Source organism: Plectropomus leopardus, chromosome 23 (assembly GCF_026936395.1).
Source record: "Plectropomus leopardus strain MGB_pleo_1.0 chromosome 23, ASM2693639v1, whole genome shotgun sequence".
Taxonomy (NCBI): domain Eukaryota; kingdom Metazoa; phylum Chordata; class Actinopteri; order Perciformes; family Serranidae; genus Plectropomus; species Plectropomus leopardus.
The window spans coordinates 12,037,152-12,063,707 of record NC_142198.1 but is presented as its reverse complement, the minus strand read 5'-3'; the positions used below and the strand labels follow the sequence as shown (position 1 = coordinate 12,063,707).

The 26,556-nt window shown below is 39.5% G+C and overlaps 1 protein-coding gene across 10 annotated transcripts in view; it reads right to left on the bottom strand.

Moving 5' to 3' along the window:
- LOC121961921 (adhesion G protein-coupled receptor L3-like) overlaps positions 1 to 26,556 on the bottom strand; it is a 273,036-nt gene that overhangs the window by 90,392 nt on the left and 156,088 nt on the right. For 8 of the 10 annotated variants that reach the window (XM_088073194.1, XM_088073195.1, XM_088073201.1 and 5 more), the window contains exons 6-8: positions 20,975 to 20,988; positions 16,394 to 17,204; positions 288 to 644 (exon numbers count right to left, since the gene is read on the bottom strand). In XM_088073194.1, coding sequence (XP_087929320.1) covers positions 288 to 644; positions 16,394 to 17,204; positions 20,975 to 20,988 — 1,182 coding nt within the window. The remainder of the gene's footprint in view (positions 1 to 287; positions 645 to 16,393; positions 17,205 to 20,974; positions 20,989 to 26,556) is intronic. The other 2 variants (XM_088073196.1, XM_088073200.1) reach the window with 1 other exon arrangement.

Genomic DNA, 26,556 nt, shown 5'->3' with positions numbered 1-26,556 from the left:
TACAGCACTTAAGTATTTTTTGGGAGTATATGTACTTTACTTGAGTTTTTCTATTTCTGTCAACTTTCACTTTTACTCCACCAAATTTCTTAAATAAAATGTATTCCTTTTACTACATTAAATTTGTGAGAAAGTTTTCCCCATCAAACTTTAGCAATGTCTGTGTTCCCAAAACTAGTTTGGCTATTACCAAAAGGGATAAAGGCCCAAACTACAAAATTAAGAATCAAGTTGTGTGAAACTAGAATTCCCTTTTCATTGTTTGACATTACAAAAATCTACATTACCTATGGTTCCAGGTGGACAGGGCATCTTGGTCACCATGCCCTGCCTGGTCTTGGGCCAGGAGATGTCCATCATCACCAGGGGATTGCAATACTCCACCTTGATGTTGGGGAGCTTGGAGGAAGGAGGCGCCCTGTTGTTGTCTTCTTCTGGAATCAAACCCTCCACCAGTGTCTGGTCGGGGGCCACCATTGTGGATGTGGTCCTTGGCCACTGGGCCATTGCAGTCGTCGTGGAGGGCATCTTGGTTGTGGTAGTCCTGGATGTTGTGGTTGTCATAGTAGCGGTGGTTGGTCGAGTGGTGGTCCTCGTTGTCATGGTTGTTGTGTCCATGTACACCATCACAGAGGAGGACGTTTCTGGGAAAAAAAAAAAAAAAAGAGAAAGCGGCAACAAAGTAAACTGGCAGATTCGAGAAAAAAATGTAGATTTTGAAAAAGAAAGATTGAGAGTAAATGTCTTTCTCTTTTCAGTCACACTTCATAAATGTCTGAGAGGGAAATTTATTTTGGGGCCGGTGAAAAAAAGACAGAGTGTACGCAGAGGGGTTCTATTCTTCCCTCCTTTTCATTTGTCACTTTAAGAGAAGATAGTTCAACGAGGATCAATTGGAACTGACAGGTGTGACTTGCATGGGCATGCATGGTGTCTAGCTTTGGACCCCCCCCTCCTAGCAAAGAGAACACACACCACACATACACACAGCTGTGTAGACTAAATGTTGCTCTTGACGAGGGCATATCACTTTGAGTCAATAGCTGGGTGCTGGAGCTACATGCTATTTCTGGGTCAGCTGGGACAAACTGAAACACCTATTTCCTGGATGCGAGTCCTCCCTGTGGTTACACTCCAGGAGGTGCTTGCTAATGACGCTGTTTACCTGAGGTGTTGAGGACGGGGGCTATCATAACACCAGCACACACCAAGATACACCCGTACACTGCCTCGGAAATCCTTCTCTTCACACTCAAATTCATATAAACCTCTTGTACACCCCCTCATCAATCATCCCATCTACTAATCCACTCTAGCTCCTTTATATTCCTTACGCTGTGTCCCTGATTGGAAAATAGGGGCTCTAAATTAATTTGGCGACAGGCTTTTTATGATTGTGTGGACTTGGTTAAGCCACAGAGGGTCAGAGGACACACTAAGAGGTCACACTTCATAATATATCTTGGGAAAGAGGGACGTAGCCAGGCTTTTCTATAAAACTGTGTCCTATTGAATATCATTATTTAGGAGTATTGCTCATTTTAATCATTATGCATTTGCATTATTTTCGGACAAAGATTCTCTAATATGCAATACTGACATTTCCATATGTCATGATATTATTACTGCGTGTGGTTTGAAAGACAGCAGCTTGCTGTAGACCCTTTAAATAAGTTCCCATGAGAGAATACTTGCTCACAGACACACAATCTGGGCCTTTGCAAAAATGCAATTTGGGATAGGCTTTTTTTTCCCCCCACCTAATGCAGAGATACAATCAAAATGACAGAAGTGACAAATGGTCCCAATCTTTGTATGAAAGGGGAGCAAAACAAAATTTAATGAGGGTCGATTTTAGGTTGGCAGGTGTAATGGACATCACACATCCAGAGAGCTTAGATAACAGACATCGCTGCTGAAATCCAGTTCAGTAAGATTCAATTTGCAAACGGACAATTTCTCTGTATGGCGAATTTAAAAGCAGCGAAAGAAGACAGCATAAATTAGACGCCACTATTTGGGAATCGCCTGGAGGCTGTAATGACACAAACCAGGCCACACTATCAGCAGTCAATGCATTTAACACTCAACAGCATTCAACGACAGCCAAGGTTGATTAAATAGGTTGCCGCCGCAGCAAGAGTTCTAGGCTGATTGAGTATTTGTTTTCTCTCGCTAACGAAAGAGTTTGTTGTATTTTTTTTTTTAACATCCGCAGGTATCTTGGGCACTCCTGTGGAGGCACTCCATCAGTAAAGTGGAACTATAAAAAGAATCTCATTGAATTGCAATGTGAGCTAAAGGCATGCAGAGCCCTTTGTACTCCCCTCTGCCTGATAATGCAGGTTTTATAATGTCAAAATATCTCTCACAGACAGAAAAACAACAAATCAGCAAAGTATACAGCAGTAAATGTTAAAAGAAAAACATAAAACCTTGGAAAAATGCTTTAACACAGGGATGCACGTGTTTGAATCAGCCAGCAAAAAAGCATAGGCACATGCTCACACGCAGGCAGCCACACATCAACCAACATAAACTGTCAACACCACCCATCAACAGGGCTTTAAAAAATCACATGAATGCTCAAATAGGTATTTAACATTTCCACCAGCCCAAGAGACATCACCATTTACATTCTATAACCACTATTAGACATCACCATCAATCTGCCCTACAGCAGCCCAGTGGATCCTTCGGCAGCAGTGATCGTGAAAATATGGTGGTGAAATATCTTCAAGGACGCCAGTCTACTTATTTGATTATTCATGAACGGCCTTATTTATGCATCTGCATTTGAGGAGAAGTGATGATAACCTCAAATATGTTATGCCAACTCTTGGTAAAGGGAAGTGGCATTAATATAAGTTTAATTGAAACTGGCCCGTGCTGCTTAAACTGCATATAGTACCATTAGAGTACCTCATGGAAATCTGATCATGGAAATTTACTGCTCGTATTGAGGTCAATAAAGGTCAACGTGCACAGGTTCAGATAAGCGAGTGGCTAAAAAGGTGTGCAGACAGGCCTATTAGGATAAGGGACTCATTGTGCTGCTCAGGACCGCTGATACAGGAGCGATTCTGACTGTGACAGATTTTTGTTGAGAGAGTTTGTTGCTTCAGCGCCCCCAAAATGCAGACTGATGGAAGTCAGTAAACTGTTCAGCAGGGATACTCAAGTTGCTTTGCCCGAGGGCCACTTTTGTAAAATGAAAGGAGGCCAGAGCCAGTTAATAAAAAAATATTAATAATAATCAGTATAATAAATGAAATGCCAGTTTTCAGCCTTACGACGTTTATTGCCCTCACTAATCTTTGCAAGGGGCAAATACAGTCACAGTAGCCTCACACAGCTCGGGCTTCGCAGGGGTGTTTCTAGGATTTTAGGACATCCGGGGCTTAGCCCAGACCTCTCTTGCACTCTCCCTGGCACTTTTTAAAAAAAATAACAAGCTCTTTATTTTCTGCTGTTTTATGCAGTGTAAATAAATATATTTTTATTGTGAATTAGATTCATGTCTAACAGTAAGCTTATCAGTTTTTGTTGTGTCCTGTAAATTATTTGTATTATTTTTTAATGGATAGAGCAGTTTATCTTTTAATTTTTGAAAATAAATTGATAACCTCAATTAAAACTTTAATTAAAATATCAAATAATTTGGTGGTCCTCCCTGTAGCAATTTTGAGCACCCCTGGGTCATGGACCCCCTGTTGAAGACTCAGAAAATAGACAATATGTCCTATGAGTAAAATACATTTCATTTCACAAATGTAATGCCTCCCTGAAACACTTGCTCTGAAGAACAAATTAACTCAAATTACAGATAATAACCTCTATGAGTGTGTGTAATTATAATGATGCTTTCAGTAGATTATTAAGCATTAAAATTATGTTTACAATGCATTGTATAGGCTTACAACAAAAGCAGTAAATGACCAGCAGTTATGAAGTATTATGAAGTTGGCCTTATTAAGCCATTATAAAAAGCTTTATAATGGCTTATGATTATTGTTATAAATGAAATATAAATGACATATTTATATGTGCTTAACTGTAAATATTCAGTGCTACAAGCAGATTCTAACACATGAAGCATGTTTATAATGCATTATTAACATGGGCTTCATAGAAACTGTTATCAATTTATCACATTGCCCTCTTCATTACTGAAGATAATATGACAGTTCAGAGAAATATGGCCAGAGGAAATCGCCATCACAGTATGAGGTTAATTCAAAGTCACTGCGAGCCATGTCCAGAATGTAATTCCATACTTCCAGATGATCCCGTTGAGCCCACTGTTGAATTATTTTTCAACACGCAGCATGTTAAATACGCCCGCAAAGACACACACAGGAGACAGAGAGAGCAGGAGTAGAAGAGAAGAAAGTGTCCTTGAGCAAACTTGTATATCTTTTCCATGAGATGAGCACAAAAAAAGAAAAGCCAGCAGCAGACAGCAGCCACAGTCTGCAGGCACTATCGCCTTGGAGACAACACAAGGACATTTTGTTTTGCTTTGCCAGCTTTCCCCATTCTCTCCAAAGGGATGAAGAGAGAGAGGGAGGAAAAAAAAGCTCAAGAGCACCAACGAGGTGAACGAGACTTTGGTACGCTCTGAAGGAGTCACGGGTGACCTTATGGGCAGATTTAAATGTGTGTAGCGTTATCGGTTGTGCATTTTACAAAACTACAGACGACAAAGAAGTAAAGGAAATATGACTATAGATGAGTAAACTCTCACCTTTCTCTTATGAATTACTTATTCCAATGTCTACTCAACAAGTAGTGCCTCTTTGCAGTATTTTTTTTCTTTCGAATTGGGTTCTAGGATGTGTTTGGGTATTGCACAATGATACAAGTTAAAGAAAAATATTTAATAAAATGGCCTCAAACCTCAAAGTAATTTATCTTCTGCATATTTAAGACTCAATGCATTCTCAGGGGCATTACAAAGTTGATTAAAAATGAATAATACTAACAAATGACTATCAGATATTCATGATTCTTGAGCAATGGGGCTTAGGAATGCACATACACCTAAATCAGCAACCTTTTCATTCATAAAAGACAGAAGCAAACTTCTGTGGGGCACTCCAGCTTGCTCTCATTGAAGCACTAACTCCACTCATCATTTACGCTGTTGCTTCTAGTGCACAAAATCCCCCTCACCAAACGCGTGAAGTCTGCTTCCACCACACACCGAGCTTTGTGTTTCATTTCAAAGCGTTCATTTCTAACTAATTAGCCTCTCTCTCTGTATCCCAGGGCTCGTGGCTTTCACAATTAGATAAGCCCGTTCTAGTTTGCTCCGGGAAAAAAAAAAAAAAACCTGCTATGCTACTATGAAATGAATCCGGTTTATATGACTTGCCATTTCCGCACCAAGAGCAGGCTCGTCGGCTCTGAGAAACTTCTGCAGACTCGAGATCAAAAGAGGTGCAAAGGGCTTTCGGGGGGTAAAAATGAAACAAGCATCAGCCGGTAAAGCGACTCTTCCAACCTTGTGCTGAACCCAATTACCTCCTAATTTCAGTATTTGAACCTTTATGCATGGTTACATCTTCAGCAGGCACTTCCACAGACTGCAAAAAATATTGGACAGTCTTAGTGTGATGTCACCCATTAACTTTCTACTAGCCTCTTTAAAGCCTGCAAAATGGGATTTCTGGGTGCTGGGACATGTATTTTTAGAGTGAAGTGTACTTGAAGCCCAAATCCATGATTGTGGCTATTAGTGGATCTCTCTGAAATAAATTGCAACCATATACTTGTTTCATGTGGCTGTTTGATCTGAGCGGGCTGCTACTTTGTACCACAGTCTACTTCTTTTTAAGTTGAATTTGTTATGTGAGAGCCTCTTTGAAGGTACAGTCTAAGGCAGTGATTCTCAACACACAGCCCATAGGCCAAATCTGGCCCATGACAAACCCCTCACAAACCATTTATGAATGCACAATGACAAAAAATTATTTACATTGGGATGTTTTTATACTTTGAAATTTAAAGGGGCCAGTGTCCAACGCCTCAAAAAAATTGCATGTTTAAAAAAAAATAAATAAAAGCATCAGGTAAGGAAGCCCAAATCCCTCAACAGAGATCTGGGCCCCATATTTTCTCAGTTCCTAGAACCTGTCCCCTGGACTCCCTTGTAAAGGGAGACATTTTGAAAAATTAACATCTGAGCAAAGCAAGTTGCATATTCCTGGCCTAAGACATACATGAATTAATGAACGGAAAGCTGCCCAGGGAATCAAAGTGTTAGGAGCACCCCTGGCCGTAACCAAATAAACAGGTACCAAACAACAACCAACACAAAGTCCAAAAGTCTTGCTCTTGCATAGGAGAGGTGGGGGTATTTTGCATATCTGTGCCCAGGGGCCCACAGTCTCTGATCCGCCCCTGGGCTAAAGTCGCTATAAAAATGTGGACCATCTTACAATCATAGCTGACCAGTATTATCAAAATTTTGAGACTAAAGTTAAAAAAATATGTCCCAATGTGACCCTGACCTTAATGGAGAGAAAAATAGACAATTGGAGAAATATTTAACTGCAGCTTTCTCAGCCTTCAGCTAATTAAGCATTAAGTCATAATGTTAAATTTTTATCTATGATGAGAAATATTTACATCCACACAAAAAAGAACATCTATTTTAAGCCATCTCGCAAAATCAGTCCCTGCTTTCTAATGGCATAATTCACTAAGCTCCCAAGCTCATCCTTTCCCTCATGTTTATGCCATACAATCCCACCAAATGCTACACGTGTCCTTGCGTGCTGAGGTAAAATGAAACGATAAAAGTCCTGTCATTTAATGGAGCCTTTTGTGGCAGACCCACAAATCCATCATTGAGTGCAACTGGGATGTGGGGGGGGAGGTGGTGGCGGCAGTGGTGGTGGTGTGCGGTAAATTATGCAGCCAGACATCCAGTAATGCTTCGATATCATCTGACATGATGAGACCCATAATGGATGGGAGCTATGCATTGTTTGGCAATTAATTTCTCATTCCAAAGCTCTTTTGCCGGGACTTGAGAGGGCATCTATGGAGGTCACACGGTGCTGGGAGAAGCGCACGCCCTGGGCTGATATATATGCACACGTGGACGTGGGCCCCAGTGAGACACTCACAGTGTTTGAGTTAAATGACAGAGGAGACGACAGCAAAGCCTACCCTGCATACGCACTACAGTGAGGTATTGTAGAATGAGTTCACTACACAGATGTGCAGTAAAAAAACAAAAAACACCAGCACTACTTTTTTCCTAATGCATATTTGCTCATCTGCATTTTCAAAAATAGATTTAGTTTATTTGTTTTTTACTAATTTATTCTATATACTCTCTCAAATCCAAAATGCATTATGCAAATCTGCAGTGCATCTCCATCTGCTATGAATATAGTACATTCAGTACTGTAATAGTTTGTATTAAAAACTCACAGTCCACAAAAATCCATATTTAGCAACATCTTTTCAAAGCTAAACAGATGAATGTTGGATTCTGTTTTTATTCTTAAAGCCAAAACTTGAATCTCTCAGGCTACCGACAAGGCCAAACATTGTAAAATGTACCAGGGAAAGCAAAGGGAGGAAGAAGGAGTGTGAGCACATGAACAGTGGGGATTTCAGACTCACTAAGAGGAAAGGCACACTCCTTCAAGATCTTGCCATTTGGGAGAAAAAATCCCCTCAAGTAAGGCTTTTCAAAAGACTGTCAACCAACAGCAGTATGGGCCAAATGGATGGGGCAAATCTGTGCAGAAGAACTCTGACACTGGTGATAAAGAGAGTAAAAGATGCTATGGAGACCTCCAATCAGATTTTCCCAGCTGATTGGCCAAAATAAATCACTTTGAGCTTGCATGACACCAAGCCTGTTAAATCTAATGTGGCAATTTTTTGGCACTCTGAAGAAAAGCGGTAGCCATACACACACACACACACACACACACAAAAGAAGCAGAGTGGAGAAAGGTCGCGCGCACTACAGCACACCTAGTTACAAATATTTTATTTTTTCTTCTTCTGAGTTTGATATTCATTGGGTGAAACGTTTGAAATTGCTGCCAACTCCCTGCTTAGCGAACACAGTGCACAGCTGATCGGCTACGAGAGGATCACTGGGGTGAAACACTACGTGCGCTTAAACCAAAAAGTGACAGAAAAACTGTGAGGAAGCACAAATGTTATCAATTTTGGCTCTAAACATGGAAAAGAGATTAAAATAAATTATTTTACATATGTACAGAGGATGGAGCAAATGCACCTTGCGCCTAATGATCCCAATTCACTTTAAAGTTTAACCCTTTGAAACCTAAAATTGCTTGAATCTTTCAAAAACATGGGAAGAAGGCAATGTAAGAAGAAATGACCAGAGGAAAGTGCTTAAAAATTGCAATAATTTTCTAACAGCATTTTAAACATGTAATTATTATTATAACAAATATTGCTTTTACCTAGCTTTTTTCCCTAGCTTTAAAAAATAATAATTTTCTTAATGTGGTAATTTCCTGCAGTTTGTAGAACATTTCTTACCAAGTTGCTCAATGCATTTTTTCCATCTTTTTGAAAGAAATGACACTAATTTGCTCAGAGTTCAAAGGGTTAAATATTTGTGAAAAACATATAAAAGCAGCACAAGAACAGACAAGCTGCAACATTTTTTAACAATAGACCTAACTGGTTACCCAGCACCAAGATGGTGCATATTCCCTCCAATGGAGTTGCTCATCTGGCATTTTGGGTTAAAAAAGTTTCTAGCCTCCATGTTTACTATCGCAGTTTATACGGAAGAAGACCAGAAGAACACTGCACAGCACACTGGCTAGCAAAAAAAACGAACACACAAAAACCTGCTCAACTTGAAGCGATTTCAATTAACTGGGGGTTTCTCACTAATCTCTGAATAGTAAGGGGCAGCCCTTGCAGAAACGCAAAGATACAGAAGACCCACAATTGCTGACCAATCAGAACAGACTAGGCTTTTTCAAGGGAAGGGCTTAAAGAGAAGGGCACTAAAATGGAGCATCTTAGACAGAAAGTGAATAAAGGTTTTCCAGCCAGAGCTGGAATGATGATCAAATGAGAATAATAGGTTGCTTCTATCACTACACTGAAGTCTTTAATTTGTTTTACTATAAGTATGTTGTTTCCCATTTCTGTACATGTCAGGAGAGATGGATAGGGTGTTGGCCTTGATTGAGGGATTGCCTGCCATCTCTCTCACTGCACAGGTGATCTGTGTATGATTTCTGGATCAAGGCAGAGCTGCCAAGGCCCATGATGGATGGCCAGTCAGGAGGAGGGACACCAGACAAAATCATGTGATAAATAACGGGGTATCAAACAGAAAGGACAGACATGCTGAACCACTTGAAACATGAGCTTGCCTGCTCGAATTGACAAAGGTTTCATTCAAAATCCATATCAGAAATAAAACAGATGCATGCTAAGATCAGCAAAAAACACATGAGCAAATATAGCAACAATAATTAAATTTTACAGCATTTTACATTTTAATCGTAAATGAGGGAAAATGGCTCTGAAACATTCAAAGAGGCTCTGAAACAGCGACAAAGCACTCCCTGTCCCCATGCTAAAAAATCTAAAGCTGCATTACAAACAGAGCCCCATTGTGTCGCAGCATTAAAGGGTTTGCACGAAGATCATGCATTTGTGCATGTGTTTGTGCGTGTGCAAACGAATATGTGTACATGTGTTAAAAAATCATTCTAAACTATAATCCTAAACCTTGCACTCTCCCTCCAAGTAAATTGCCCTCTGCAGGAGGCGCACCGGGCATGTGATAAGTGCGTAGACTGCAAATAAGCATGTAGCCTACATTTCTAAGCCTCAACATCAAAAAGGGCTTCATGCAGCATGCAAAAGACTGTTTTTTGGGAAATATTAGCATTTAGTTTGAACTGCTAAGCAAGATATTCCCTAAAGCTTTGCAATCAAAACAGAAAAGGTTCTATGACATATGACAACGGCAGAGTATGAATGTTTATAATAACATCAAAATGTATCCGTCAAATAGCAGCATGACAGGAAGTGGAAGGATAGTGCATAAGCGATGCAACCACAGGACAACAGTTTGCGCCTTAAAGAGCACACTGAGTCACACTCAGATTATCTCCACCAGACTCTGCCAGCCTGCATCCACCGCTTAGACAGTCTTAATCAATTTAGCATGTGTCAGGCACTTCCAAATAGAGCCAAGACAGGACTGAGTGTCCAAAACATCGGCTGTTTCGGCATGAAGGTCGGGGCACCACGTCTGCGGGCTCCCTCCGGGCGAGCAGGGCTGGCACCGTGCCCCGGCCAGATGGCAACATGTGGCAAAATTACAGGATTGCCAGACGGTGAATGTATCTATGACACCAACTGTGCAGCATCCTATGCGCCAATCATGAGCCAACAAAAGAATCACTCAGACGCTGTGTCACTGAAATGTGAGATGAAGGAAACATCTCACAGATACTAAAGTATCAACAGACTAATAGACACTGATTGCTGTATTCTCTAAACAGTCCTCAACACACCAGGAACTGAATGTGCTCATTTGAATGATAGAAATCACTGGAAATCTGAATGACAGTATTAACAGCAAACACGTCATTGTAAAGTCCTCCAGGAGTTGTACAATAATTTGGGACTGAACCCAAATAAAACCAGCATCTAAGTTATCACAAATATGCTGTAGCATAAGCAGAATGGATTTTATAAGTGCGTCAGCAGCAGGTGTGCGAGACTGTGGGTAATTTTCTCATGTGGCTGGCCTCGTCTTTGCAGTCCCGTGGAGTCAGTGCAGCCAGCGCCTCATGCTCACTGTGGCAGACAGCTCAAAGGTTATTCTGGTAAAGGTGAGGCCACAAGTCATTTCTTCAGGCAAGTTAAAGGAAACAATACTGCATGCTAGTCTTAATCTCTGCCAGCACGAGAATCTTATCTTGTTTTTGTCTTGCATTTTGGAGTAAACGTGGCAATTAGCGCTAAGAAATATAACAATCTCCATCTGATAGAACAACACTGAGGCTTCAAAATAAAGCATATACAGCAGCATTGTAATACAGAACATATTTAAAATGCTTTGGTTGAGTCTGAATGAGATCTTGTGGTTTAAACACGTGTTGACCTGTGACATTGAAAAGAGATAAGCAGGTCAAGGGTAGCCAATATTTTTCAACCTGAGCTCTATTTTTTCCGTGATTTTGTGCCAAAGTGATTTATGGGAACAAAAAATTTTGAAATTGGTCCAGTATTGAGTGAGACAGCTGGCAGCCGCTAAACAGGCTGCAATTTAATCACTCAGGCCATGTTCGCACCGTCAGTTTATGTCTACTAAAAGTGCTTGTTTTTGCCACTTACAGGCTCTTTTTGTTTTCGAACATTATGTAAAGGATCCCTCCTGAGATACAACATTTTTTTAAAAAGTAGGATCCTTTTCAATTGACTGGCAACAGCCTTGCAATCGCTACTGCAAAACCAGACTCTTTTTAACAAAAGGTGACAAAAAAACCCCCTAAAAATTAGTTAGAATTAATTAGTAAATAAAGAAATTAGTTTAGAAAAAAGGGGGGAAAAAAAACAAACAAAAACAAACTAGGGAATAAAGTCCAGAAAACTATGTTCATATTATTATGATTATATTATATATATATTATAATTTTTGTTTTTGTTTTTGTTTAGCATATTTTTGGGTAATTTTCACTCCTTTTTTTCTAATTTCTTGCTAATTTTTGGGCTATGTCACGTTGCTTAATGCCTTCTTCTCAACTTTGCCACATGTTGCCGTTTTTGCAAAAAAATCAAGCCAATTTGCTCAGGTTTCAAAGGCTTAAAAAAAATTCAATTTCAGCAAGTATAGAGCCAAGAAAATCTCAAATCTTACTACATCTTACACTAAAATTGGGGAAATGAGAAAAAAACAAACCAAGACTGCTTTTGTGAGCCTTTTTTAGTTTGGTTGACTTTGAATAAAGTGTGTTTTACAATGATAGAAATGACAGTTTTTTTAAATGAAGATTTAAAAAGAAATGCGATTTTTAAGAATGTTTCTGGTTAGATAAAAAGGATCTTAGGCTTTAATAAAATGGTCCATCCCTATAGGGATCCTCTCCATAATGTCGTCAGACACTTAAATTAATCTGAGCCTGTCAGTGGCAAAAACAAGCACTGTTATTGGACGTACATTGATGGTGCACAATTGGCGCAAACCATTACATTGCAACCTGTTTTAATGCCGCCTGCTTTAGCCCTGTTTAAAATACTGTACCAATTTAAAAAAAATGTTGTCCCCATTAGTCACTTAGACACAGAAACATGGTTTGTTGAGTAATAACATACTTTCAGTAAGAAGTTGCTGAGATGATGGTGGAACAATAGCATGTATAGAGGGATGCCTGGTCAGTAGCAGTTACACTTCTTGCTATTTTGACACTGACTCCATATAACTCCAATTAGAGGTGTTTGCAGGCTTCTGGGTCTTGCTAACAATCCGCTACAATTTGTCACAACAGAGTGGATGATTGAGCATAACCACAGCGGTGGAAGAGGTGAGAATGCTCTAAACGGTGGATATGGAGAACTAGGTCATAAATGGTCAGGAGACAACACATTTCCACAACTGTTATAAGATAGGCAACCTCAAGCGAGCAAATTGTGGGTGGCCTGTGTAAATGATTTTGCAAAATTTTCATTTACTGATCAGACAATGTATTGCACGTGGTGTATCTTTCTTTTACGGTTTTAAAAGAAGACCATAGGGCAATTCCCCTTGCATATTCTGCATTGGATGTGATCATATAAAGTGGATTAATGGTAAAAGAGCTTTTATATCTGCCTGCTAATAGCAGTCTGTGCAGCACATTTCATTTACCACCGATTCAGGGAATTTAATTATCAATGGAGTTGTCATGGAAGCACTTTTGGGCATAGATCATCTGTCCTTGAAAACAGCCTGTTTGGGCAAAATATCGCTCTGTCTGTTAAAGAGACTTTCAGCAACTGCTCAAATAAGCACATTATTATTGTGAGGAGTATTCTAAATAGAAGGAAATATGTTTCTTTTCATGAATATCAAAAAATGTTTCGCAGGTTGTTGATTTTGGTGAGGTAAAGAAACAACTACAACATATTTTCTACCTGGATCTGAAAAGATTCTTTGCTAAAAGAGATTAAAACATGTTTCAATAATTACCAACAACAGGAAGTTTTTAAGATTTTGTACTATTTTAGATATCATTACCCTTTCCTTGCCTACTGCCCTGTAGCAGGTGTTGTGCCCTGGCCCATGTGGTCCAGCATACGGTAGAGGGCCCAAGCTGTGGCCTGGCCATTTCTCTTCCGCTCTGTTGCCAATATACCATGCTCCAATTGTACGGCAGGTCATGCATGCTTGTGGAGGTGGAAATAAGCTTGTGTTAGAGCGATCACAGAATGACACCTTTCTGGGAGTGTTAACAGGCATCAAGATCACTGACACTAGATCTGATTTCAAAAGCTCATGCAGCAAAGTATAAATACTGCTTTGGCTTCTGTCTCTAGATAATACTCTGGCAGTTATTTTTTTTTCTTTTAAATCTTTAAAGTAAATAAATTTGATTTACGGACAAAAACATAAATACCTCTGTTTAACGCATAAACGTCAATGCCCACATACTTCCATGCTTCTTATAGATAAATTTAGCTAAGAGATGGCGCTCAATCAAAGGTTTCGCATGACAACAAATCAAGTGATGATTTACGAGGTCGTATTAATGTATCTTTTAACGGCGGTGAACTGTGAGGCCATTGTATATAAGGTGACATGTAGACAATGATTTTTGGTATATTACAGATTTGTTCTGTTCCGCCACTTTTAAAATGTCTTTGCTGTATCGTACGGTCATATCTTACTTTAACTCTGCTATAACACTCTCCTTGATTTCTGGCGGCACTGGTGTATCCGTAAGCTTTTGGATAGCATGCAAAATTACAGACAAACTGAATGCAAAGTGCTGGAAGAAGGCTCAGTCTCCGTATCTAACACTGAGCATAAATGAGCCTTAAGATGATCATCTGTATGTCAATTGCTCACTTTATTAGATTGAATTTGTGAAGAATTTTTTGTTTTTTCATGTGTTTGATGAACAAAGAAACCAAAATTAAGAAAATTCTTGATGAACTGGAGTTCTATTATGCTGTTTTTTTTAAATGTCTCACTTGAACTAAACTACACTGCCCCCTAATCTATGTCAAAACTTTCACACAACTCATGCAGTATAACTCAAGTCTCAATTTTCTAGTTGTATGCTCAGAGCTTTCCAGAAAGACAGACCTTTTCAATTGGGAAAGAACTGAAAATGAAAGTTATCTATGCTCTCTTCAACACCAGACTCAACTGACAAAAAAAACAGTCATTTTACCTTGCTGAACACAGGAGCTAGTGGTCTACCCTCTTGATTGGAAGTTTGTGTTATTGTGTGACTTCGCTGAATCCCAACTAACCCTCTAAAACACAAAATTCACTCAACTGAATATATATAATAATCTTAAATAATCTATATCTCATACAGTAATTGTTATTAAAATTGTCATTTAGGGGTGAAGGATTTTTTTGAGGTCAAACTAGTAAAATAATTTTGTATTCTTCTTTCTTCCTTGGTGAAAAATATGTGCATCAAATAGTTTCAAAATCCTCCACTTCCACCTCTGTGGCTCTTTCACAGCAGCCACTGTTGTTTCTGTGACCACTATATACGTTTTTCCTCCATCACATTTCGCTATTTGATCTCGGCGCATCCTGATCCAGCAGCAAATACAGACTGCATTGTGCTGTGAAGTGGTCTACACTGATGCTCATTCATCCAATTTTGTGTCAACTATCCTACTCTCTCAAAATTAGGCTCCTCGAGAGACAACTGTGTGGAAAATGCGCACAGCTGAAAACACTCGATTTGACCAGTCTGCATGCTCTGTTTCTGTATTTGGTCCGTGAGTTGATCAAATTAAATGGTTTACAGTCCATTCAATCACTCTTTCATTTCTTATCAGTCTGTTTATCTGACATTTATATTTGTTCTTTGACTCCATCCATCCACTTAATGCAACATTTTACTATCTCTATTCATGCAGCAGTCTCTTTGGATGGCAGCCTATTCTGCACAACAGCAGCCAAACACACAGCTCGACATCTCGCTGGGAAGTCTAGTACCGAGAATTTTGCATTTGCATGTGAATGCGCACGTGCAAGTGTGTACATATAAGTGCGTGTGATCATTGTGTGCCAGTGTTAAAAAGTGATGGATAATCATTTATACTGAGAAAGCACATAACAACACCATTTCACTCTCCTTAACTACAACAAATTATATTAGGGGTAGCTGTGTATCATCAAGACCAAACACTCCAAGCATGGTCACTGAATGAATGAATATATTACGGGGTGTGTTGAAGCAGGACTCAGTGTATAAAAAAAGATTTGGGGTAGAGTAGCAGCCAGCGAAAGGGAAATAAATTAAACTGGCAAGCGGCAGGTAGAGAAAACTCCAGAGGAGAAAGCAGAGGTAGGGACTTCACAGTCAAATAACTCGTGACATTTTTGACTAGAGCTGTTGATGAGATAGCGCAAAGAATTACCATGGTGTGTCAAAACAGGTTCTTTTTTCCGTTCCATGCTTCCCAACAAGCACCAATTTATAAAAAGAACAATAGGGTGGAGAAATTAGACTTTTCAAAAGAGTTTTGGAAAGTCTAACATGAGCAGCCACTAGTTACTTTACAAAGGCAACAGCTGGGGCGAGTAAAAGATGTAGCTTGTGGCTCAAACACAAAACATGAAATACTCATTATATGAATGCTAACTGCTGTTTAATGTTAATCCTTTTTATTATATCTATTATGGGCAAAAGAACTAGTTTGTTTGGGAGCATTAATGTGCCAGGCAAACTTAATGGCAATCCACCCTTAGATTATGAAGATAACTCAACAATTGTGTTGTAAACTGATCATTTCCCAGTTACATTTTTGATAGTATTAGTTGGATCACCCAAATTATTGTTACTGCTCTTTGAACCATGTAATCTGTTCAATATTTCATGACAATGTGGCCACTTTTTTTTATATATCTTCCTCTAAAACATTATTAGGATGGCTGGATGGACCAGTGGTCATTATCCTGGTGTAGAAATGATAGTGATTTGAATGTGAACTTTGTCCAAAAAGTAATGAGTAAAATGTCCATGATTTTCCATCTCTCTAATTTATAATTTAAAAAAACCCTACAGCAGCATCCAGAATGTTTTACACACATTCAAACACTTAATTGCACTGACCCGATTACTGAAAACGAGATTTAAAACAAGCACGTGTATGAGAGGAGAATAAAGAAATAAGTTGGTCTTACCGAGTCTGTTGTCCAATGCTCCAAAGTCCAGCGAGTACTTCACGACATGGTAATTGTTCCAAACATACAGCAGGTTGTCTCTTGGATTGTAATCCACTGCGGCGATGTACTGATAGGAGTTGGGGAAAGGGATGTCCAGAAAGCCGTCTTTACTGAGCTCTGTGTTGTAGATGTAGTCAATCTTGTTCCCTGTTGCCTCATTGTCATCGTCCTCGTACACTGACTTCACTACATAGAGGATTCCACAGATCATGAAGGCGTTGGATGCTGAGCGCTTGTCGTAAGCTGTGTCCCAGGTACCTTCAACACGTAACGTGTAGGGATTGAGTTGGCTGATGACAATCCGTCCGTTGTTCTGCTCTGTGGCATAAATCACCCAAAGGCCATTCTCATCAACCGCTAAGTCAATGTCTGATTTCCCTCCCCAGCGGTATGGAGATGTGTCATGATAGTTTGCGTTGGCAATGATGGCCTCGCCGCTCTTAATACGAGTCCGCAAGTCAAACTTCACAATGTTGCGTGTGCGCTCCTTGTTGAAGAAGAGCGCCCCGTCATAGACCACAAAGCCTGTTCCATCAACACGATGAGGGAGTTTGTACGTTGTCGTTGGCCTTCCGGCGATAAAGTCTTCTTTGGAGGAATATTCGGTTAATGTGTCAGTGCGGTAGGGTGTCCAGGGCATGTAGTAGATCTTATCAGAGGCCTGGAGAGGGTCTTTGCACCATGCTCCTGACTGGTGGTCCGATTCGAAGAGGTGCTCGCTCTGGTACACCCTGCGCAGAAGCCCTGGGCACAGGAATACTGAGGAGCCAAAATAGGGGAAAGACAAGTACAGAGTTACATTGGCAGGTATTATACCTCCATGAGCAAAACAGGAACTAAATGAAACTACAATGAAGTTGAAAACTGGGGCTCAATCTGTGAAGGATATTGAGTCGGCCTCTTCATCAGTGTTTGGATTATCAGATTTCAATTAAATGTTGGGAAGATTATTAACTGCCAGACAAAGAATGTAATGTAATTCACTGCATTATTCCTGTCAGTTTTGGAATGTGTAATTCATGTAAATTAAAATTAAACAGGAAACATGCAAACCCAACTGCTGTTTTCATTATTTAAAAGCATGTCAAATTCAATAAGTTCTCTTTTGGTTTCTATTACTTATTGCAATTTACATTTTTCGTATGATTCAGTTAGTTTCTGAGTCTGAAGGCAATTAGTTTACAATGTCACTGAAGGAACAGACTCTGTAGGGAGGGTTGAAAATATTATATGTGTTAATGTAGACCAGAAATAAGTCAGAAGATGTTGTTAAAACTTACCGCAGACTGACTCACCCACATGCACTTACACACATACTATCACTTTAGTTTGTTTCCCTTTACAAAGTAGCTTCTCAGTACATATCTACCAAATTGAATATAATTGCAACATGAAAAAAGGTTTCATTCTTCTCTTCCATTATAACACCCTGCTGGCAGCTCTTAATAAATACTATTAAATAGACAAACCCAAAGTTAAAAGATTTTTAATAAACAGCTACTCTGTAATTATTGGCTGAGGCAGCCCTTTAGGAGAAAGAAAACAAAAGACAAAAATACAGTAATTACATCATCTCTATAATGATTGCCTGTCAACCCACGTGACATTTTTAGTCCGCGGCAAGATTTACAACACCGCACACAATAAACTAATTATATGTGAACTGGTTTGTACTCAAATCTGATAAAGCTTGGCCAAGGCAATACAGCTGGAGCAGGTTAATAGTAGACATGGTTTGCAAAAGCTAATTTCAGTTCATTATGGATTATCTTGGATGGAGCTCAGGCAATTATGATTTTCTGTCTATTTGAAAAGATGACATCTGATTTCAGGATTACAATGACTTAAAATTCAAAGTAGGCAAAATATTTAAACTAAAATCTTGAAGCTACAACAAAACAACAAAAAACAAAATGAAACAAAACGAAAAAAATACATATGTCAGTATTATATTCACCCCAAAATAGACAACAGTTATTCATTAAAATAGCAAGAAAAGAGGAGAAAGAAGTACTGACCCAAGTGTAAGCGTGATAGAAAGAAACAACACTGAATTTTGCACTTTTCCCTTTTTTTCCACAGGTTTGGGCCCGCAGTACATCACATCATATAAAAACAAAGTGTGTGTGAAGGCTCCTTTCACTGTAATGGGCCAGGAGCCTGACACAGCGCTGACAGCTCCTAGCCGCAGATCCGTGGAGAGGTAAAAGCTGCACGCTCCGAGGAGGAAGGAGGAGAAAGAGACAGCGAAAAAACAGAGGCTTCTTCTCCGCTTGTAATCTCTTGAGATTAAACATGTTGTCTACCTGCAGGTGAAAAATGTGGCGAGATGCGCCCCGTTGACATAGCGCCTTGGCACACATCTCAGCGGTTGCTCCACTAAATGCTAAGAGGGCTGTTTCTACGGTTGGAAAAGACGAGATCTGCTAGGGTACAAGGTCAGAGGAGGTAAGCTTTGTACTGACAGCACACTGGGCTCAGTAGAATATGCTTTTTAAGTGAGCACAAACATGGAAGAGCGAATGAAATATATTAGAGAAGTGATACAAAAGCAATCATGACTTTCATGGGGAATTTCACAAAAACTGATACCTCAGCAGCAGCACAGACATCTCTATAAAATGTTTTGAAACCCCTCTTCAGCTCTATTGCTCATTCTCTTTGCCACAGATTTCAGTGATAGTCATTAATTTATGACTACTGTGAAACTGAACTGCTATTAAAGCAGAACTCTTTGACTCTTGTTTAATGGTTCCACTACCATCTTTGACTTAAAGGAACAGTGTGTAAGATTTAGGGGGATGTAGTGGCATCTAGAGGTGAGAATTACAAATTGCAACCAACTGATACCGCTCCTGGGAAGAGGAGCCAAAATATACACAGAGACCTCTTCCTCTTCAAAATAAATGGACCAGGTGATTAAAACAGGTAAAAACGCTGAAAAAAAATACTTTTACATAAAAAAACAGTGTTTCTCCAAAGCTGTTTGGTATGTTAGAGATAGGCCGCTCACTCAGCATCTTCTGATGTCTTTTACATTTATTTTTTTCTATGATAAATTAAGAACTAAACATTCAGGAGCCGTACTGTCGGCAGGGGTCACTTCCTCCCCAAGACAAATGGACTAGGTGATTAAAAATGGTAAAAACACGGAAAAAGCAGTTTCACTTTTTAAAAAATCTGTGTATTTGCAATGCTCTCATTGTGGAGGGCCTGCTAACTATGCAGGGGCATTCTGAGCTATTGCAGAAACATTGCAGTGCAACATGGCGATATCAGATATCCCTATGTTGTTGGGATGCATGATAATACCGGAACGTCATCGGTATAGGACAATTTCGGCTTTAAAATGAACTATTGGAATTGGCCAGCATGCTTTTTCTTATTTTGCACAACAAATGAATATTACACATATTGAAAATGACTGTATTTTATGTATCCATCTGCTGGTGGGCCATCACAATAAGAGTATGCATAGTATGATGTTAACTCCATCATACTATGCTTACTTGATGGTTACAAGAATCAGGTTAAAAAAAGAAGTAGATATAGCAATTTTGGTATCAGTTATGGGCCAAATAAGTAATGTGTCGGCAAATCAGATATCAACGAAAAAATCCAGTCTCGTGCATCACCACTGTGTAGATAAAAATCGCTCAATCAAAGGTAACAAAAACACAACAATTCTTATTACATTATTACACTAGGAAAAAAATTCTTATAATACTATTTTGTATTTGTGCCACTATTTCCCCTTAAATCCATCATACTGAGCCTCGAAAAATCCAGCTCCGCAGTTAACGTCTGACAAAGGACATACTGTAATTCCAGCTCATGTTGACAGGTAACACTTCAAACACAATGCTCCTGGGGCACAAGTTAGAATTTAGCATATACTCTGCAGCATCATGCAGTGCTGATAAAGTAAGAATATGACTGCTATGATCTGTCTCCAGTATTGACTGGTGAGTCCCTGAAGGTTATAGCCATCATCATGTTAGAGCTATAATCAAAAATGCTGACAGCTTATCGGACAAACTATTGATCACCCCGTATGGCCCTCTCCTTTAATATTATGCAGCTGATAAAGCAGGGCTGGAATAATCTTGGGTTATAACAGGAAATAAAAACACCCCAGGGCTGCAGGATCTCACTGGAGAGCAGCTCTGTAATGACCTCATCCTGAAGAATTACAATAATGTGGCAATGTCATAAGAGCTGTGATACTGTTGATGAACAAGGGATGAAGGTCCAGTATAATATTCACGGTTTTAGAAGCTGCAGCATGCATGGCACTAAATGGAGGAAAAAATTTTGCTCCTAATGTATATTTCTAACACCGTTTCCCTGAGCAATTTCATTTTCCCCATGAATGACATGTTCAGCCTCACCAATGAACCACACAATGAGCACGGACCAACAAATTGTCACAGACCTGCTTTAGCAACCCGTCACCAAAACAAAAAAACAAAACAAATGCAAGCCTTTGCCCAAATGAAAATGCAGGTGAAGAAGGAAAGTTGTTGGCATTTAGTTACCTTTTTGTTCCACTTCTATTTAGGCATGAAGGGAAGAGAGAGAAAGAAAAAAAGAAAGATTAATGATGTAAAAAGTCTTTATTTTTTTAACAGTCACACAACAGAACGAGAAGAATACAGGGTTAGTGGAAGAGACACACAAAACATTCAATCATTAGGTTTTTAGGATGGAGAAAAACCGACTGTGTCACACATGAGCCTGTAGGAAAAAAAGCAGATTAATCAGGTCTTAAATTCTAACAATTTTTTTTTGCAGTGATGGCTGTGTGATGGGAGTGTTCAAAGCAGATGTACAATACATGACTTCTCGTCAGTTTATTACAGTCTTAAAAAAAATATTCAACCTTTTGGCCACCTACAAGAAAGCTTGTGACTTTAAGGTACAACTATGTGAAAAGAAAAAAAATAACCTCACATGCAAATCGGGTACATTTCACACTACACACAGCTGTAGTCTCAAACTGACAATCTGTCATTTTTGACCGACACAAACTGATGAAACTAGTCACCTACACAGCTGAAAAATATTTAAAATTCCCTTAATGCTGACAGTTGTCGTGTCTCCATTTGCATTCTTCTGTACTTACAATTGCTATTTTGAGTGTACAAGTGCGTTCACATGGACAAGTATGGCAAAATGCAGTGCACTATGAGCACCTGGACAGCATACTCATAATGGTCAAAAAGTTGAATGTGGAACACTGGTCACTTCCAACCCTCAATGGTTACTACCTTTGCGTACACAGCAAAAGGGGAGGGACCAACACATTAATGAAAATGGCGTCAAAGGAAGCTGCACTAGTTGCAGTTGCTCCAACATGTAAAGGAGCCGGCAAATATTTTGGCTGACAACAACTGCAATCAAAGGCTGGCAGTAATGGTCTGGTTGCAATTTGCAAATCAGTGGAAAAGAAGATGACAAAAAAGAAGAAGAAGAAAAAAAAAGGAGTAAATAACAAAAAGTAAAGGAAAAATAAAGTAAGTAGACACCACCCTGTCAACATTAATGCACAATGCAAATAATTACATTTTGTTCAGAGTGTACTACACAAAGTGTTCTAATGGAGATAACTGATTTGAGACAAAGCAGAAGTCTTGTTGGATATATTTATTTAAACCTGGATTCATTGATTTTTGTCCATTTGGGGGGAGCAGGACCAGCTGGTTGGGCTAGCATTTTGGCAAACTCCATATTTACACACCCAGCAAAAAACAGAAGAAAACTGGCAGTAATTTAAACTTGTGACCACCTGACAAAGTAAAGTGTATTATTGTTATTACTCTGTTTTGGTCTCTACTAACCCCTATGGAGATATAGCTGACCAAATCACCAAAATAAATGCTGGCACTGTATGTTTCTGCAAACTACAGAAATGTAACATTTGTACATCACTGTTTTGCGAATATGCTGAAACTTTACATTTCTTTACATTTCAACAAGGCTGTAGTTAACGTGTTTATGTTAAGGCATAAAAACCATTTGGTTACAGTTAGGAAAAGATCATGTTTTGGCTTAAAACACCCTGTTTTGGCGGCACAAATTCCTCAAGCATCTAGGCTGGGAATATCTGTCTCCTTAGCTGATAAATGCTAGACTGTGTTCCCCAGCTTTGAAAAAGACCATATGCACTTGTATACAGTGATTACAGGCAAGAACATTGTATTTTTTCATGTCTGACCTATTTATTAAATGTGTATTGCTGCAGGTGAAAGAGATGTTTTGATTCTACAGCTCAACAAGTACACTGAAAGCCTGCTGAAAAACTGCCGTGGCTATTACATCTCAACTCCCCACATTATATGTATTGCTTCTTCTTGTGGACAAGCTTTTTATGTCAGTCATGGCATTTTGCTGGTCCTGTCCCTTCCCCTCCAGTAATCCCGGTTCTAATAAGAGAGGATTAACCTCTGTTACCAGGGCTTACAAGAGTCCTCTCCTCTAAATGGAGAGTGCAACAGAGTGAGGTATGGAGGTCAATGGGTAGGGGCGGGTGGGGTAAACTTTGAAAGATGGGAAAGTTATTAGAGGAGAACAATATTAATGCAATGCGCTGAGCCAATGAAAAGCAGCGAGTGAGGTGGAGCTGTGTCAGGCTGGGGAAAGAGCAAAAAAGAGAGAAAAATAATGGGGAGGGGAGAGGTTTTCAACAAGTCGTCTGTTTGTCAGATCATAAAATTGTACACTGGTACAGCACGGCACCTCATCAACAGCAAACACTCCAGCTGTCACTGAAACACGACGAAGTCCATACAGAGCCGGGGCAACAATGGCTGCAGGCTACATCTGAATCACCATTACTGGCAACTCAAATTTGCCAATATCTCGGAACTACACGTGGACCCCATTGATCAAATCAAAGTAAATAGTCAAACGTCCCCGATCGAAGCCTCTTCACCTCCCATGAACAACGGGCCACACAGCGGGGGCCACCGGGAGGCCGGCATTTCTGATTGAGCGATCGCTAACAGTGGCGAGGGGAGAGGAGGGTAATGATCTATAGAAAAAGGCATTAGTGGCAGGGATGTGAGAAGTGGTATACGACGCAATCGCCGGGGGAGATGGTGTGAGAAGGGAGTAAAGGATTTGGATGAAATCCCTGACAAGAAAATACGCCACTCCCGGGGCTACTGTACAGTATGTGGCCCTTTCGCTTGACTAGAAGATGCGGTTGGATGCAGCATGGTCACCCGCCATATCACTCAAACCGATTTGTTCATGCCATGTCCACTCATGTTTCACTACATATACAATATAGGCTGAGATATACTTGTGATACCAGACGTGGTCCTTTACGTTTATGGCATCACAGATGGAAGCTAAGTGGCATCAAAAGCAAACTGAGACTTGAGAATTGATTCATTTGAGAAGCTTCTTTACTCGACCCAACCACCCCCATTGTGACCTTAATGCGATTTCGGTTACGGCTGTCATTGAGTCACTAAAAAGCACTTAGCTCTCTCATCCTCTCATCTCATCCTATTCTCTCCCTTCCCCTTGTCATTCTCTCTGATGTCTGAGAAGACTGAAACTATTAAAAAATGTGCACACAAATACAAATAAAAAATAAATGCTCTTAGCACTACTTTCACTCCTATGAAAGGGTTACACCCTCTTCCATCACACAAAACAGGCCATGAGTTCCCCCTGCATAGGCTCTACATGTAAAATGATCCTCTATCTGCAACTCTGTTCCAAAACGCTTGATAAAGCCTTGTCCTGATAAATAAGGACAAAGCATTTATTTAGACTCCAGCCACATGACTTGAACTTGAGTCAGACTCGAGTCAGAAATTTGATGACCTGGATCTAAATCAGTTTTCTTGTGCTCTATTCAGATGCCTTTCATAAGCATTTAAACCTCTGAGCCCTGAGACATTTTTTCTAAAACATGGGGAAAACCATAATAAGCAACTTCCCAAGAAATGTCCCATTATTGTAGAAAAATATGTAAAAGGTAAGAAGATAATGACCAGGATTTACAATTCATGTCATTATTTTTTAAAAATTATGTCACAGAAAAAATACTTTTTTTTTTCCAATTTCCAAAGTCATTTTCTTGTTTTTTACTTTGCTTTTCTTTCTTATGTACAGGTAATTTATCTGTAATTTAACTTATACAACTTAAAAAGTAGACATTTTAAGTTGTATAAAGAACAGTTGGGGCTAGTTTTAACATAGTTAGCAAACTAATGCTTAGCTAACATAAGCCTAACTGCTACCAATGAGTAACTTTTTAACAAAAAATGATTACAAATCTTAAAAAGTATTGATTATTTTTATAAATGTGATGTAAATGGCATTACATTGGTTGGAGAGCGCATTATGACATTTTTGGGACTCAAATCTTAAAGTTGGACTTGTCGCTTGACTTGGAACTCGACTAGTGACTTGAGGGCAAAGAGTTGAGACTTGTGACTTACAAAATAACAGTTTTTGAAGTGGTCTCACTTCAAAAACAAGCTATTTTTACCTTTCATCTGTTCAATTAGAGATCATTTGAAGGTATACAGCATTATAATTAATAGAGCTACTCGACTGAATTGTGTGATGCTGTTAATGGTAATCGCACCACTCTCCAACACACTGTACTTCAATGAAATCAACTTTAAAAAACTGAACGAGGTGATGAGCTAATTATTTGAAAATGAGATGATGAGTTAAATTGAGTGGCTGTATGAGATTGATCCATTCTGACAGAAAAAAAATACACCAATTTCATGATGGGTCTTTGGGCTGCGACTGCAGTAGGTCGAAGTTTAAGGGCGGAAAGGCACTGGAAGCTCTTGACATCTCAGAAACTTAAGTGTGGCTTAAATTGCCACTTAAAGTTTTAAAAGTAATTGCTCAGATTTGATGGATGAAGTGGCATAAGAAAATAGCTCATCATTCTGCTTCTGCAATGGGCAGGACAGTTGGATGTCTCATCAAGAATCACAAGGGCCTGGCACATTTTCCGAAAGGGAAAAAAATACCAGCTGTACTCACCCTTCCTTGGATGCCAAAGCAAAGCAAAAAGAGGACATATCAGTGAAATAAGAAAATTAACAGATCTCCTGGGTTTGCCAATTGACAAAAGTTATGTTACTGCATATCAATTTGCTAGGACAGATTTACGAATGCTCTTTTTCACCAGAACCCAGCTTCGCACACAGACAAAACTGGAAGCAGCCCAGGGCAAGCACTGTTATCTTTTGGCCACTGAGAAGCAGTTTGGGGTTAAGCGCCACTGGCTCTAAGTCACCTCAATGCTACTCACTTCCCGATATAGATTTATCTCAGGATTAGTGCAGGGATAGAAAACTGCTGCCCACACACATCTAGAAACACCAAGTATATACTTAAATTTAATTTACCTTTTTTTGCTCCCCAATTTTCTATCTTTTAGATCAGCTTACGTTTATGACAATTATGGAAACAGCCAATCAGATAAGTGTACTAGCAGGATATCATTTCACACACACTCACACACACACACACACACACACACACACACACACACACACACAAACACACACACACACAGACACTTGGCCAGGTTGGGGCACATTCTGGCAACAGGTTTAGGCAAAACAATAACCATGTGCATGCAGCTTGTAACAGTCTGGCTGCTGTATGGTTCCCTCTGCCAAACGCATAAAGGCAACATGGCTGATGCTGCAGCTCACCTAATTGGTCAAGCTGTCGTAGCCGAATTTAATAAGCTGAACAAGCAACCTACACTGTGGCTTCCGTTTCAAATAATATGTTGTCTCATGGTTCTAAAATGATCATCATTAGAATCAAAAATGACGACAAAACATGCACACATTTTTCAGCTTTGACAGTGTCGATGATACAGGCAGACAATGCTAAAGCACCCTACTGTTCAGCCAAACCATACCCCTCTAAAATTCAATTATATTACCACTGCATAATGTAGCCCATACTGTATTTGCTCAGATAATGCATAATTTCAAATATAATTTGCACCTGAGAAGTCGCTCTGCATATTTATTGTCATCTCCTTTCTGCTTAAGACACGCTGAGCAGCTAACAATGGGGACCCTTAGCGACTGAGAGCCCGACCCCGTCATGTGAGCGAC